Raw genomic sequence first — 14,765 nt, forward strand, 5'->3', positions numbered from 1 at the left:
GCCATCTGCTGGTTACATTAGGAATCTTAGTTTTAACCCAACAGGAAATCATCAAGTTGTTTTAGAATACTGTTGGCTTTATAACAACAGTCTTTGAAATAAAATGACTGTTAATCCTAATTTATAGCTCTTGGAAATAACACATGGTTTCTTACTAATTTCAACATCTCAAATCCTTTCCACAGTAAAATAACCAAAAACAAAAGATTATTCCTTTACGAAAGGTGCCTAAACCGAAGTTTGTTTATCATTAAAAAACATAGGCGTAATAATCTGTAGACCGTATATCCAGTATACAAAGGTCAACTATTAGCCTGTAGGCTTGCCGACATCATAGCCTGGCAAACCTTTTCCTCGTCATAACAACCTGAAACGAAACTGAAATTACAGATTCACAACTTGATGTACAACAAAAGACGACGCTTGAGTTGCTCAGTCTTTCTGCGAGGTGAAAGAATGGCTGGACATCCTTTCCCCCTGACGGTAGAGGGAAGTTGGAAAACTGCCGTCTCTGCTGGGGTAAAGAACAAGCTCCACATTTATTTTCAAAGTAAAAAGAAGTCGTGTGGAGGGGACTGCATCATACAATACGATGATCTGAAAACCAACTTAGCGACAGTTTTTTTCCAATCGGAAGACGGTAAGAAAGCCATCCTCGATTTAATTACCTTGATACATCTTCCTTTATTTAAACCTACCGGACAACGATGGTTGACATGACTATGATAAACGAATACTATTCATTTCTTATTGGTCACGTGGACGTGCTCCCTGCGTAGCTAAAAATGACGTGTTGTTGTTACAGTGAGGAATAGCGTCCTTGAAAAAAGAAATCATGAGATTACCATAGACAAGGAGACAGTGCAGCTACGCGTTTCATTGTCGGACGGAAACCAAGAGACATCTCCGGAATCGGTGAGCGAGTCCTAGTCATAAAACCGCACTGACAGAAACTGTTTAGGCCTGCCTATTTGTTTGAAACATACTGTAGCCTAACACACCCTAAACTTTTATGCCACTGAAAGATAGACTGCACCTGTGCCATTTATGAATGACTAACATCCAAATGTAAATGTTTTTCTTTCTCAGATTAATCAAGGAAATAATGGAAAATCAGGTAATACATGTTCTGTAGTAGTGAATAGTGTTCCAGTCCAGAACATGCCAACTTTCTCCTGAGTGTATAATTATTTTAACTCAGTGTATACCTTTTTATATTGTTCTTGCTAATTAAAACCTTTACTCTTAAACTTTGTGTAAATCTAAACAAAGTTGAATATTGTTCAACCAGATGTGTCGGTGGACCCTCCAGACTTGGAAAGCATGTCTGGAACAGGAGCTGGGCTTGGTGCTGGGCCTGGAACTGGGCCTGGTCCTGGTCCTGGTGCTGGTGCTGGTGCTGGTGCTGGGCCTGGAACTGGTCCTGATGCTGGCCTAGCTGTGGGTGAAGAGGGGATTCCTCGGAGCACTGCTGTGGTCCTCCAGGGAATACCCGACACCATGTCCAAGGAAGTACTGGGAATGATAGTGGAAAGTGTCGGTCACCTGGATGAAGACCACTTTGATCTGGAGCTCATCTCTGAGATAAACACTGCAGTGGTGACCTTCAGGAATCCCAACGGTACATTACTGCGTCAAACAGCATTAGGTTGGCTGGCAACACACTAAATGGCGAACAAGCCTTAATGCGAATTCTAGTTTTAAATTTCAACAACTGTTGTTCTGTATTCCTTCTCAGATGTTGGCCGGTTTCTGGATGAAAGCAAGACTCATAAGAAGTTCTCGCAGCACGGTCTGACTGGCTGGCCTCTGGAGATGGTCCAGTGTGTCAGAGTGGAGAACCTCACCCCTGCCCTCTGTAATACAGAGATGCTGGAGCTCTACTTTGAGAGGTGGGGGGGCCAAGTGAAGGACTGCACCCTCATCCCAGAAGAACATGCGGCCATTGTGACATTTGAGGAGTCAAAAGGTAAAACCTTTGCTGAGTGATTCACTGGGATAAATCCTATACAAGTCCTATGTCTTGTCAATTGTAATTTGCTGTAAAAAACAAACAAAACTTCTGTCTATTTCAGGGGCAGTAAAAACTCTGAAGAGAGATAACGTTATCAGCAGTGTCAAAGTTGATGTGTATCCATACTACAAGTCACTAGGCACCGTCCTGTACGGTAAGGACCGCCCTTTGTGGAAGACGCCAGACGCCTTCACAAAGGGCGTGCACCCTGCCGTGTGGAAATTCCTGGTCATGAAGAAACTATTTTCGGTCATCGATGACCAGATGAAGACCCACTTCTGTCAGGTAAACATGGACTCTCCAGAGGCCAGGCTGAGTCCTCTACCATCCTTAATCAGACAGCGAGGCCTAACAGCTCAACAGCTCGACCAATGGAAAGACAACGCCTCTGATGCCTTCTGTAACATCCTCGCCCGATATTCCGCCTTTGAGTGCACAACAAATGCACCAGCTTGGAAAGCAGTGGAGACAGAAATCCGCTCTGTGGTGAAACAGGATGCTGTCCTAGTCCCCGATTTCTCAAGAGGGACTCTGACCGTCGCAGGACTGGAGGAAAACTTGCGACATCTAAAGCGTCCTGTGGAGAACAGCATGGGGAAAGCCTTGAGCAAGATCGAGAGGCAGTCGGATGGTATAAGAGAGGAAGTAGATATGCCTCCTGCCAAGTTCAACATCCTGCAGCAAATGGGAATTAAGAAGGCAGTAGCAGCCATATCTGCTGAGATGCATTTCTCCTACGTTGACATCACCAAGAAGCTGGTTCTCTCAGGTCTGGCTGCAGAGGTGCTCAAGGTGCGGATGTGGATCCTGGAGAGGGAGCTTGAGATGAAGAAGAAACAGCTGGATGTGGACCCGGTTCTTGTGGACTTCCTGAAGTCTGTGGACTACATGGAGATGTCACAAGACTTGTTCACCTCGCGGGGCATCAGTGCTGTGTACCATATCGAGGGTAGGGGGATTCATCTGACTGGCAGCTCAGAAGGAGCCCTGACAGAGGCTGAGAAGAGGCTGAAAGGGGTGCTGTCCCTGTACCACATCAACATTGAAGACGAGGGGGTTTTGAAAATGCCCGAATGGAAGACACTGAACAATCAACTACTCGACTCCTGCAACACATCCAAGAAAAAAACTGTGGTGATCAATCTAGAGAGCGGCCTTGGAATCACTGTGTCTGGTTTCCTTGAGCCGGTAAAGGAAGTCAGCAGCGGTTTGGAGGACTTTGTCGAGAAGTACTCGCGGGTTGAAGAGTCTGTCCGTGTTAAGTCTTGTGCTGTGGCTAAATTCATTGAGGACAACAAATCACAGGATTGGAAACGTTTTGCCAAACCTGATGAGGTCAAAGTTCACTTTGATCCTAGAAGACCTAGAATCTTCATCTCTGGAGCCCGACTCCATGTCAAGGAAGTCATGAAAGCCTTTAGGAGTATTGCAGCGGATCTGTGCACCGATGAGCTGAAAATCATGAAACCTGGAGCTAAGAAGTACTTTCTAGAGCAGGGCAGTATGTTCTTACCCACCGTGATGAGGGAATACAGCTGTGTGGTGCTGTTACAGGAGAATCACATGCTGGATGACGAGGAGGAGGAGGAGGAGGGTGAAGATGAAGACAAAGGCTTCCGAACCTCACCTTGCTGTGAAGTTCGAACGGCTAGCGGGGTCCTCGTCTCGGTGACGATGGCCGACATTTGCAAGTTCAGAGCGGACGCCGTGGTCAATGCCGCCAATGAGGATCTGAAACACATCGGTGGTCTGGCTTTAGCTCTGCTCCGTGCGTCCGGGCCACAGCTTCAGAAGCTCAGTGATGATCACATTAGCAAGTACGGACAGCTGAGTCCAGGCGATGCTGTGGTGACAGACGCAGGAAACCTGCCCTGTAAACACGTGATCCATGCAGTTGGCCCGCGCTTCACAGACTCCGACCGCTTTACAGCCGTGTGTCGTTTGAAGAAGGCTGTGACACAGAGCCTCAGCGCGGCGGAGAGGATGGGCTGCTCGTCGGTGGCGGTCCCCGCCGTGAGCTCTGGAATATTCGGTTTTCCTCTGGACATCTGCAGCGACACCATCGCCAAAGCCGTGCGGGAGTTCTGTGACACCGAAAGAAACTATGGCTCCCTGGCTGAGATCCACCTGGTTGACAACGATGCGAAAAGAGTGACGGCCATGGCGAACGCTATCCAGACTGTCTTTGGTGACCGGAACCCGAGAATGGACCTGCCAAAACAGAGAGCTCAACGGGGGACTGGATACAGAGGAAGGGGACAACGAGGACACCAACATCCTGGATTCAGAGGAAAGTCATCATGGGGAGGTGGGGACTGGGAACAAGGAGGCAGAGGAGGCAGAGGACAGTCAACATGGGGAGGTGGGGACTGGGAACAAGGAGGCAGAGGAGGCAGAGGACAGTCAACATGGGGAGGTGGGGACTGGGAACAAGGAGGCAGAGGAGGCAGAGGACAGTCAACATGGGGAGGTGGGGACTGGGAACAAGGAGGCAGAGGAGGCAGAGGACAGTCATCATGGGGAGGTGGGGACTGGGAACAAGGAGGCAGAGGAGGCCGAGGCAGAGGAAAGAGAGGTAGAGGAGGCTACAATGAAGGCAAAGAGGCTGCAGGCTCTTCTGGGCAGCGAGGCCAAGACAGGCAGTTTGAGAGGGAAGACAGAGAGGACTTCCTGCAGTCCAAGCGTACTCAAGAAGGAATGAAGATCGTTCTCAGGAAGGGGAATATCCAAGAGCAACATGTGAGTATACCTCCTCATGACCGCCTCCTCGTGGCATGGCAGACAGTACTTAATAACAATTAAAGTAGCACACATATTTTTGCTAGTATACTATTTTACTATGCATGGTGACTGTCGGGTGCAATGGACACATTTTTGATGTTTTGAAGCAAGATGTCATCCTCCTGACCTTTCTGTTTGTACCCCACCAGACTGACATCATCGTCAACACCATCGCTGAGAACGTGGACCTTGGGACAGGCGCCGTCTCCAACGCCATCCTTCAAGCCGCTGGGCCTCAGCTCCAATCAGCAGCCAGAGATGAGGCGGGCAGTGGCAGGTTGACCTATGGGAAAGTCCTGGTTACTGATGGCTTCAACTTGCGATGCAGGCGGGTGTTCCATGCAGTCTGTCCACCATGGGACCATGGGGCTGGCCAAGCAGAAGAGGTCAATAAACAATGTTTGAGATTAGTTGTTGTGAACAGAGTTGGAAGCTATCTTTTTCAACAGATTTCATATTGTATTGTCATTGGGGGGTGACAATAACCGCATGTCATTGTCATTTCAGGCACTCAGGACGATCATAAGGTTTTGCCTAAAGGAGGCTGAGAAGTTGAAACTAAGGTCCCTGTCTTTCCCTGCCATCGGCACGGGTAACATGAGCTTCCCCAGGTCTCTGGTGTCCAGCCTCATGCTGCAGGAGGTCCAGACCTTCAGCAGGACTACAAACCCAGAGTACCTGTGTGAGGTGGCCTTTGTGGTCCATCATACTGACACCCAAACTGTGGATGTGAGTTAGAAAAATGTCTCTTTTAAAATAGTTCTTAAATGTTCTTCAGAGTTCTGGAATTGGGTGTGCTTTTCCTTCGGCAATGGCACAACCTTTGTTCTCTCACATATATATTATTATTATTCTTTTTGCCCCCCTAAAACTCAGTCAATATTTGGCCTACATAGACAACCTAGGTGTCAAAAGTTTCGTCTTGGTAGCGATTGAGTTGCTTCTATTGGGATTTACGTTCCGTTGCACGGTTTAAGTAGAAATTAAGTTTTTGTGTCGAAAAGTGAAGTTAACGGTGGCTAACTTGCTAGCCACAGTCAATGACGCTACTTACGTCACTAACGTCACGAAAACTTGCGTGACTACCTCTAGCAGAACATTAGTTTAGCAGCTCGTTAACTTCTGGGAGATAGCTAAGCTAACTGCTTTACTGCAAGGCAGCTGCAGAAACGCCACAAGCAAAGAGGCCAGGGTGATAACTATTTACAAATTTTACTTTGTGATATGACACACAATTGTGATGTGTAATGTACAATATAAGCTGATATTATTAAGGAAGTACATCTACTTTCGGAAACGGTAGTCTACTATTTTACTGAAGCATTAGCATCATGACATTAGCCTTTGTTGCCCGGGCAACACATACTACAGTGGTCTATGATGCATCTGTTTTCAATCGTTAAAATAAACATTCCTCACAAATACATTTTCGTTGTAGGATTTATTATGACATTACGTTACAAGTAAACGATTTGTGGGTGAAATTATCATTACCTGTGGTTTCAAACCAGTGTAGCTCACTGCAACGCTGTAGCCTACGCGAGACACACTACAAAAACATCTACACAGCTGTTTAGGAAGTCAAACGGCGACAGAACATGTTCGGCACTCCCCTTACTTAAATCAAAAGTCTATCTAACTACTAACCTGAACTTCATTGCCACAGCCTAAACTTTGTCAATCTGTTCATGAAAATAATTAATTTCAGCCTAAACCGTACAACGGAACATTAATTGAATTAATGTCATGGTGAATTTTGATTAGGTATGTGTCTTTTAATAATGAATAATTGACACCCTCTTCATTAGTGCTTTAGCAGAGAATTCCAAGGCCAGGCACAGGGAAGTCGGATGGAAACCTCATCTGGCCAATCGCATCACTCCAATTCTCCCCATCACAAATCACAGCAGTCTCCTGGTAAACTGGATTGAAATTCTTTTTTCTTTTCAACTTTTCTAACTTGTTTATTCCTTTTGAATATCTCACCTATTTAGCCTCTCATCTCTTGTCTCCACAGCTTTCTTTGGACAGGTGTCATCAGCCTCTCTCGGCGTGTACCGCATGCAGATGGGTCACCTGACCTTTGAAGTGTCATCGGGAGATATCACCAAAGACAGCAGTGATGTCATCATTAACTCCTCCAACAAGGACTTCAGTCTCAAATCAGGTGAGGCTTCATGTACCGTATGTCTGTTGGTTGGATACAGGCAGTTGTGTTGTTGGTGTGATTGTTCTGTTCATGATGTTGTTAACAATCCACAATTTGTTGTCTTCTCTGTTTTTCAGGTGTGTCAAAGGCGATTTTAGATGCAGCTGGATTACAGGTGGAACAGGAATGTGCACGGATCGGTTAGTATCCATTTTGTTTGTGCTTAATTATACCCAATCAATGATTATTTGTACTCTGGTTTACTAAACGTTTGTGGAAACCAATTAAACTATTTAAGTAATCTAATCTCTTAAGAAAAACAATCATTTAATAGATTTAATCAATTATTATTAACTTCAATAATTTGATGTTATCTGTTTCCACAAAAGTTATGTGTGAAGTTATTGGGTTTACTGTGTAGGCACATTGTATCTTTTACCTTTGACAAAGTATTCTTTCTGTTTCTCCACAGTCAAATCTCCACAGTTCCAGCCATGCTTAATGATAATGACATCGGCGGGACTCCTCCCTTGTAAACGCATTATCCACATCATGGGCCACAATGACCCCAGCAAGATCAAGGACATTGTGTATGAAGTCCTTAAGACCTGTGATAAGCACAAGCTCACCTCAGTGGCTTTCCCCGCCCTTGGAACAGGTACTGTAGCACACCAGTCTGTTCACAATAGTTACAGGTTTGCTGCATTCCTCTGGGGTTCACTTGCTAGGATACACCACACAGGGGTCTATGTTCTGGTCTTGTGCTTTGTTGAACTCTTTACTCTTGTTCCTGATGATATTCGTGGGTGTGCTTGAAGGTTTAATCCGCCACATCCTTAACCACCCTTCCTCTCCGTCTTCTTTTCCATCTTTCTGCCTTTGTGTTCTCCAACTCATACTGTATGTCCCCCCACCATTCCCTGATCTCACTCGATCCTACACTGTCAGTTCTCCAATATGATCTGTCACGGTGAAGGATCAATTATCTTCGCCCATCTGTCTGTCTCCCTTCCTGTTAGTCTGACTGTGCATCACCATGTCTTCATCAGGCCTGGGCGGAGTCAGCCCCTCTGCAGTTGCGGACGCCATGATGGACGCGGTGGTGAACTTTGTGAGGAAAAAGAACACCAGCGTGGTTAAGAGCGTGAAGATTCTGATATTCCAGCCCAACATGTTGACTGAATTCCACAAGAGCATGCAGAAGAGACAGGGGAAGGAAGTGGAGGAGAAGAGCTTTTTAACCAAGATGAAAGGTCTCAGAGTATGAACCTGATAGATCGACAACTATGATTGTAGACTTCTTGAAGTTGGGATCACACTTTGTGGCATTCATGTTTGTTTGTCCCTTTTGCCCCAACACTACAGATTCAGTCACATCCTTTTTCATGGGTCCTAGCGAGGAGAGCTCTGAGACCAGGAACTTTGTCATGCAGCAGGAAGAGTTTGACCCTGTAGTGTTCCAGCTGTGTGCAGACAAACACAGGTCTGTGAGTGCAGCCAAGGCTCGGATCGAAAACCTGATCGTGAAGGAGCAGTCTAATGAGGATGTCAAGAGTCAGCACATCCAGCAGCTCAGCCAGAGGGACTTGGAGGAGTTGCAGGCCCTGCAGAAGGAGCTTTCTGTCAGTGTCCGTCTGGAGAAGAAGGGCCCAGACTCTGTCATCCGCCTGGAGGGTTTGACCCGAGATGTCCTCACTGCACACAAGAAGGTCAGAGAAATGATCGACAGGGTGGAGAAGGCTGAGAGCCACAAACAGAAGGCCCAACTCCTGAGCAAGCTGGTAGAGTGGCAGTACCAAGACAAGGTGAAGGGAACGATGGAACCCTTTGACATCTTCACCAACTTTGACCTGGAGGAGGCCTTAGAACGTAAACGCTCCATCAGAATCAAGATCCACAATGTGGACCACGATGCCGACGTGGTCCGCAAAAAAGCATCACGTATCGGAAGAGTTCAGAGTGAAATTGAGTTGTATAGAGAAGATCTGAAAGGTGGGTCATGTCAGTCTATTTCCAGCCTAAGACTAGGACTCAAATGGGATGGTTGTAAATAACTCATTTCTAATTGTTTTACTGTAACTTACTTTTTCTTTTCAGGTGATGGTTCTGCGTCTCTGCCAGCTCATTGGGAAGACATGAAGGGTTCCCTCGTGAAGATGGTCACTTTAAATCCTGGATCTCCAGAGTACATCGGTGTGGAGAAGGAATTTAGGAAGACAGGGCTGGCCTCTGCCATCACCAAAGTACTTATATCAGGTTTTGTGAACCGAAACACTGTCAGATAATCTGATCAGCACTGAACCGACTTGCATCTCAACCGATACGCTTTCTTCCATTGTTTTGGCAGATTAAAAGAGTCCAGAATGGATCCCTGTGGAAGAACTACCAGATAAAGAAGAAACACCTGGAGAACAAGAACAAGCACACCAACAATGAGAAACAGCTATTCCACGGCACCAGTTCCAGTTCCATCGGTCAGATTAATGACAACGGCTTTAATCGCAGCTATGCAGGACAACACGGTGAGGATATTTGAAAGACCGTCTTCACGCGCTTCTAAGAGTAGCTACTTCGCTCTGGATAAGAGCGTCTGCTCAATGACTAAATGTACTTCAGAGCATGCTTTCACCCACTTAAATAGGCTGATGTATCAGGAGAAAAAGGTCTAACAATTTTATCGATGGCTTCGGGCTCCATTTTCTTTCATTGCGTTTTACATGTGTCATAGAGACTTGAGGAAATGGGGGCTCAAAGTCTAAAGGCGAGGGGAAGATGGGTGTGTTGAGTCAGTCTGAAAAGTATTAAACTCCTCGAAATGATCTTCTTCACAGGTGCTATGTTTGGCAGCGGCTCTTACTTTGCGGTTGACCCCGCCTACTCTGCAAATGGGTACGCGAAACCTGATGCTCAGGGACACAAGCGCATGTACCTGGCCCTGGTCCTTGTGGGAGATCACACACTGGGAAACACAACGCTGATTGTTCCTCCTGCCAAAAGCGGCACGACAGACCTGTTCGACAGCGTCACAGATAACGTGGCTAACCCAACAATGTTTGTGATCTTCAATGATGTCCAGGCTTATCCAGAGTTCCTGATCACATTCAAGTAAATTAGATCTGTAGCAGTTGTTGGTCTTAATATGTTTTACATATCCATGTGCCTTTAGGGTGTGTGGGTTGTTTATAAGAGATGGATATTTACAGTAAATCAGCGGATTTTGTGGAATGAACAACCAGTGCAATTTTACAGAATGTTAAACTGTTTAACTTAGATAACATGTATGACCTGATCGGGAGGAAAATTAATTTGGCGGCCAGAGTATCTGACCTTGCCTGTCAGACGGAAACATTTGATTATGTTTATATTAGTTTCTCTTAATGGATAATTTTTCTGACTTTTTGCCAATCATTGGGTTTTGAAGGGGTATTGTTGTCGAAAATTGCAACAATATAGAATGAAACTATTATATACATACACATTATTTCACTGTTGACTAGGTTGTGTTGGTAACCAGTCTAAGACAATGCCATGGAAGGTATATATTCTATAGCGTTAAATTGTTCTCCTCCAATCATTCATCAATAATTGGCATCCTGCACTTATGCTGTTAAAAGATGACATGCACAAATACCCAATGATTTCCACAATAAAGGTAAGGTTTTTGTTTCAAAACCGACCGTGTGTTTTAATACTTTTGGCCACAAGAGGGCAGGAACACTTCTTATTATCTGGCTGGAGGACTGCTGGCTTAGTTTCATTCAGATGCTGTGTTTATGCTGAGGTTCTGGGAATCCAACTTCGTCACAGTCATTTTCAAAACAAGAAAATGAAGCCACATTGGATAGCAGAAATGCCACAATCTACACAGGTAACAGCAATATGAAACAGGGAAACACAAAGGCCTGTGGGGTAACAAACACAATGACACAAACACAATGAGCCAGAATCAGATACGTAGGTTAAATACAGTCAAACACTGACTCGACCAAGTCACGCTGGAGTCATTTTTAATTTGTGAGAGAACTCTGTGGAACATACTGGCCTACTCCCTCATGGGATACGTATTGGAAGGTTGATCAGGTGTCCGGTATGGAATCAGTTGCCCTGAATGGGTTAGGGTTAACCTTCCAGGTGCTTGTATACAGGTCTGCTAAGATTCTGGATGCCTTCCAGATCATCTCTGACTGGGCCTGCTCCGGTCTGGACACACACCGGCACACACACACTCACACACACACACACACACACACATGTATCCACTGAACTCAACTCAGACGTCACGGTAGTCACCCATTCACTGTCATTGTCTGTGAGCACTGTGTTGACTAGGGATCTCCTGGAAACATTTAACAGTCTTTCCCGTCAGGTTAGCCAGGGAAATGATCAGTCCGGAGGATAAGACTGCCAGCTGGTTAATATTGACTCTTCTCCTCTCTTTGTCCCTTCAGTGTTGTCTGAACTCGAGTCAAATGGAAGGTGATAGATAACTTATCCAAGTTACTTATTCAGCTATGACAGGGGACTTCCTCCCAAACTGTTTTCATTACACAGTGTAATAACTGGTCTGTTGAAGCTATGGATTACGATCATGTATATGTGTGTAAAGTAATTATTCAGTAGATGCTTTTATCCAAAAGCCTGTATGGTACGGAGGGGATTTGAACCTGCGAGCTCTTGATCTGCAGTCAAATGCTCTAACCACTGAGCCAGAGTATAACCAGGTGGTTTCAGCTTCAGTGTGAGGAGGCCTCATGTCGTATTGTTGTTATTCTCCTGCAGCATGAGGTCCCTTCCCTGCGCCTGGCTGTCCTTGGACAGCTCGTTCCTCTCCCCTCCGCTGACGGCAGCTCCGTTCTGCGGGGACAGGCGGAGGATGGAGGGCCCATGCCGGAAGCGCGGCCCCCTGCATCGCAGCAGCTCCCCGTAGGCCTTGCGGAAATCCCTGTTGAGGGAGGGGTACAGGATGGGGTTGAGGACCGAGTTGAAGTACGCCAGCCACAGCACCACGGAGTGGGCCATGGCTGGAGGGTTCCTCTCCCCCCTCAGGCCCATCACCAGGTAGAAGGTGAAGTAGGGGAACCAGCAGATGATGAAGGCGCCCAGAACGACCACCAAGGTCGCCGTGGCCTTGTGCTCCCGCGTGGCGACCGTTACCGGGGGCTTGCGGGCGAAGGAGGGGGTGGAGGCGCGGATACGGCGCACCTGAAAGAAGAGGGCAGCACGGGTCAGAGAGACATGGGAGGGGCAGATGGGGACGTCTCACTCAGACCTCACGTCATTCTGAGAGGAATGCTTGGATGAAAACATGCCAAAAAAATGGGCTGGGACGTCACGCAACATTACATACGTACTTAAAACAGTGCAATCTCTTGTGCTAACAATATGACAATATGGGATTGTTTGCACAAGAGACTTATGTATGGTGGTATGTAATGTAGATATATGAATATGTATATATATATGATCAATCTTAGTAAACAAAACACAGACCTGTTCGCGGGCCACCTTGAATATGCAGAGGTACACCCCGCACATGAGCAGCAGTGGGAGGTAGAAAGTGCCAAAGGCATCCAAGATCACGTAGTTGTTGTTCCACTCAAAGCGGCAGGCGGCCACCTCCTCCTGCCCCCCCTCCCCCCCCTCCTCCTCCCCCCCCTCCTCCCCCCCGCCCCGGCCCAGGTGCTGCACGCTGAAGTCGGCCGTGTTCCAGCCCAGGTGGATGGCAAGGAAGGACACGACCAGCGACATGGCCCAGATGGCGGCGATGGCCAGGGCGGCTCGGGCGGCCGTCATCCTGCAGGGGTAGCGCAGCGGGCTGGAGATGGCCAGGTAGCGGTCCACGCTGATGGCCACCAGGGTGAGGATGGAGGCCGTGCAGAGCATCACGTCCAGAGACACGTAGATGTTGCACAGAGCGCCCCCCAGGGGCCAGTGGTTGTCACGCAGCTCCAGGGTGGCAGACAGGGGCAGCACCAGTATTCCCAGGAGCAGGTCGGTCACCGCGAGCGACACCACGAAGCAGTTGGTGACGCGATGGAGACGTTTGCTGAAAGCCACCGCCAGACACACGAGCACGTTCCCGCTAATGGTCAGCAGGATGAAGGACACCAGCACCAGCCAACGGAGAACCTGGGAGATCATGTTGTCCCGCCCTCAATTGTGTGAGGTCACAATTCAAAACCCCTCATCGGAATATTCCCTGTCAGTCTTTGCTCCTGTCACAACGACTGGTGGGCGGAGACACCTCAGGGCTCCTTTTGACCAATCCCTTCCCTTCGTGGTGGAGCAGTGGTAATGGGATTACTAATACTTCCTGGTGCTCCTGCGCAATCAGAGGACAGTCTTCCTTCTGAATTCTGCAGACTTCAATAGTCCTTCAAGTGTGTGATGTCAGTCTGGTTGGCATGACGATGGATCTGTGATCTGATGTTCATCCTCCATTTCTCTTCCCTCAATTCACAACTGATGTCCTTTAACATGAAAGCTCCCCTGAGAGAAAAGAAAAAACAAGATTAATTGTACCTACAACTCATATAGTTCACACTGGCACACCTTTGTAAAACGGTTGACCAGTCCACCTTTAAAAAAATCATTTTGTGACACAAACGACACAAACTTACACAGTAATAATTATGTGTTTATTCAGTGGAGGCTTTTATCCGAAGAGACTCGCTCTGTTGTCTGTTGTCAAAATGCTCTTCCACAGTGCCATACCCATCCATGTAACACATCAAGAAACACTCATCCCTTCATTCAAACAGCGCCTCTAACACGTTCTACATGGCCCGGACCACTGCTTTGAAATACCAACCAAAGGTGTCATCTGCATAGTCCGTGTCATTGTACTTTGGTCACTGTTTTAAATGAAGAGAATGTGAGAATGTTAATGAATGGGTCTGCCTCAGAGCCCTTGAGAAGTTTCCGGAAGGTCACCAGACTGACTTTTGAGCTGAGCTCAGCTGCTGTGTGTTGGTGGGGCTCCTGAGCTCACAGACTCACCACAGAGACTTTTACAGCCATCACACGAAAGCTCTACATGAAATAAAAAGGTCTGCATCTTTATATCTACATGTATACATGTATAAAAAATAAAAAATAACTCAAAAATTCGCCGACTGTAGAGTACCGAGGTGAAGTGTCTTTCATTCCTGAAAGCTGATCCTTGCTGTGGTCCACGCACTCCTATACTCATTGATATTGATGACATTGGCACACGAACACTGGTACACACACACTGGTACACACACAGGCACACACACACTGGTACACACACACTGATACAGAGGCTGGCTGATGATGAGGATGAACTGTGCCATTAGAGACCAAACCAAATTACTGGGGGTCGATGGCAATTGGGAACAGACAGCGTCCGTAATGTATTGGCTGCTTAGAGAAGGGTACACACGAGAAACAACAACATCTCCAACCACCACACCTGGGACATTAGATCCAACATGAATGGTTAAAGACTGACTATTTCAGTTTAAAAATGGTTTAGCCAATCCCCACGCTTCACCTGACTCTAACTGAATCTCGTCCCAACCGTGCGGATGTGGGTGGGTCAACCATGAGAAAATCATCTACCCAGCTGCGTCCCAAACAGGCCGGGCTCAGAGGTGGCCAGACCGAGGGAGGCAGCGCTGTGCTACCGTCCAGACATGCAGCCTCCATATCTTATCTATTGTATAGAATGTGCATCTTTTAAATTATATTTAGTACTTGTATCCCTGTACATGATGGTGTGACATAACTATTTCCCTCTGAGGGATCAATAAAGTCTATCTATCAATCTATCTATCAATCTATCAATCTATCTATCTA

The 14,765-nt window shown here is 46.8% G+C and overlaps 2 protein-coding genes across 2 annotated transcripts; one reads left to right on the forward strand and one right to left on the reverse strand.

Annotated features, from left to right (window-relative positions):
* The first annotated feature begins 385 nt into the window (after nucleotides 1-385).
* LOC134016258 (protein mono-ADP-ribosyltransferase PARP14-like) lies at nucleotides 386-10,620 on the forward strand. The gene is given in 18 exon segments (XM_062455647.1): nucleotides 386-640; nucleotides 806-915; nucleotides 1,090-1,117; nucleotides 1,292-1,621; nucleotides 1,739-1,969; nucleotides 2,076-4,753; nucleotides 4,945-5,181; nucleotides 5,303-5,524; nucleotides 6,604-6,712; nucleotides 6,813-6,962; nucleotides 7,082-7,144; nucleotides 7,417-7,602; nucleotides 7,994-8,197; nucleotides 8,310-8,936; nucleotides 9,042-9,187; nucleotides 9,292-9,466; nucleotides 9,776-10,041; nucleotides 10,043-10,620. Coding segments are annotated over 18 exon segments (6,024 nt in total). The 5' UTR covers nucleotides 386-402; the 3' UTR covers nucleotides 10,067-10,620.
* Nucleotides 10,621-10,931: 311 nt separating this feature from the next.
* On the reverse strand, nucleotides 10,932-13,433 carry hrh2b (histamine receptor H2b). The gene is made up of 2 exons (XM_062455648.1): nucleotides 12,435-13,433; nucleotides 10,932-12,146 (listed from the first exon to the last, which is right to left on the reverse strand). Exons 1-2 carry the CDS (start codon nucleotides 13,083-13,085, stop codon nucleotides 11,694-11,696), a joined length of 1,104 nt encoding a protein of 367 aa, XP_062311632.1. The 5' UTR covers nucleotides 13,086-13,433; the 3' UTR covers nucleotides 10,932-11,693.
* Nucleotides 13,434-14,765: the final 1,332 nt, after the last annotated feature.

Source organism: Osmerus eperlanus, unplaced genomic scaffold (genome assembly GCF_963692335.1).
Source record: "Osmerus eperlanus unplaced genomic scaffold, fOsmEpe2.1 SCAFFOLD_226, whole genome shotgun sequence".
In the NCBI taxonomy this organism is placed as follows: domain Eukaryota; kingdom Metazoa; phylum Chordata; class Actinopteri; order Osmeriformes; family Osmeridae; genus Osmerus; species Osmerus eperlanus.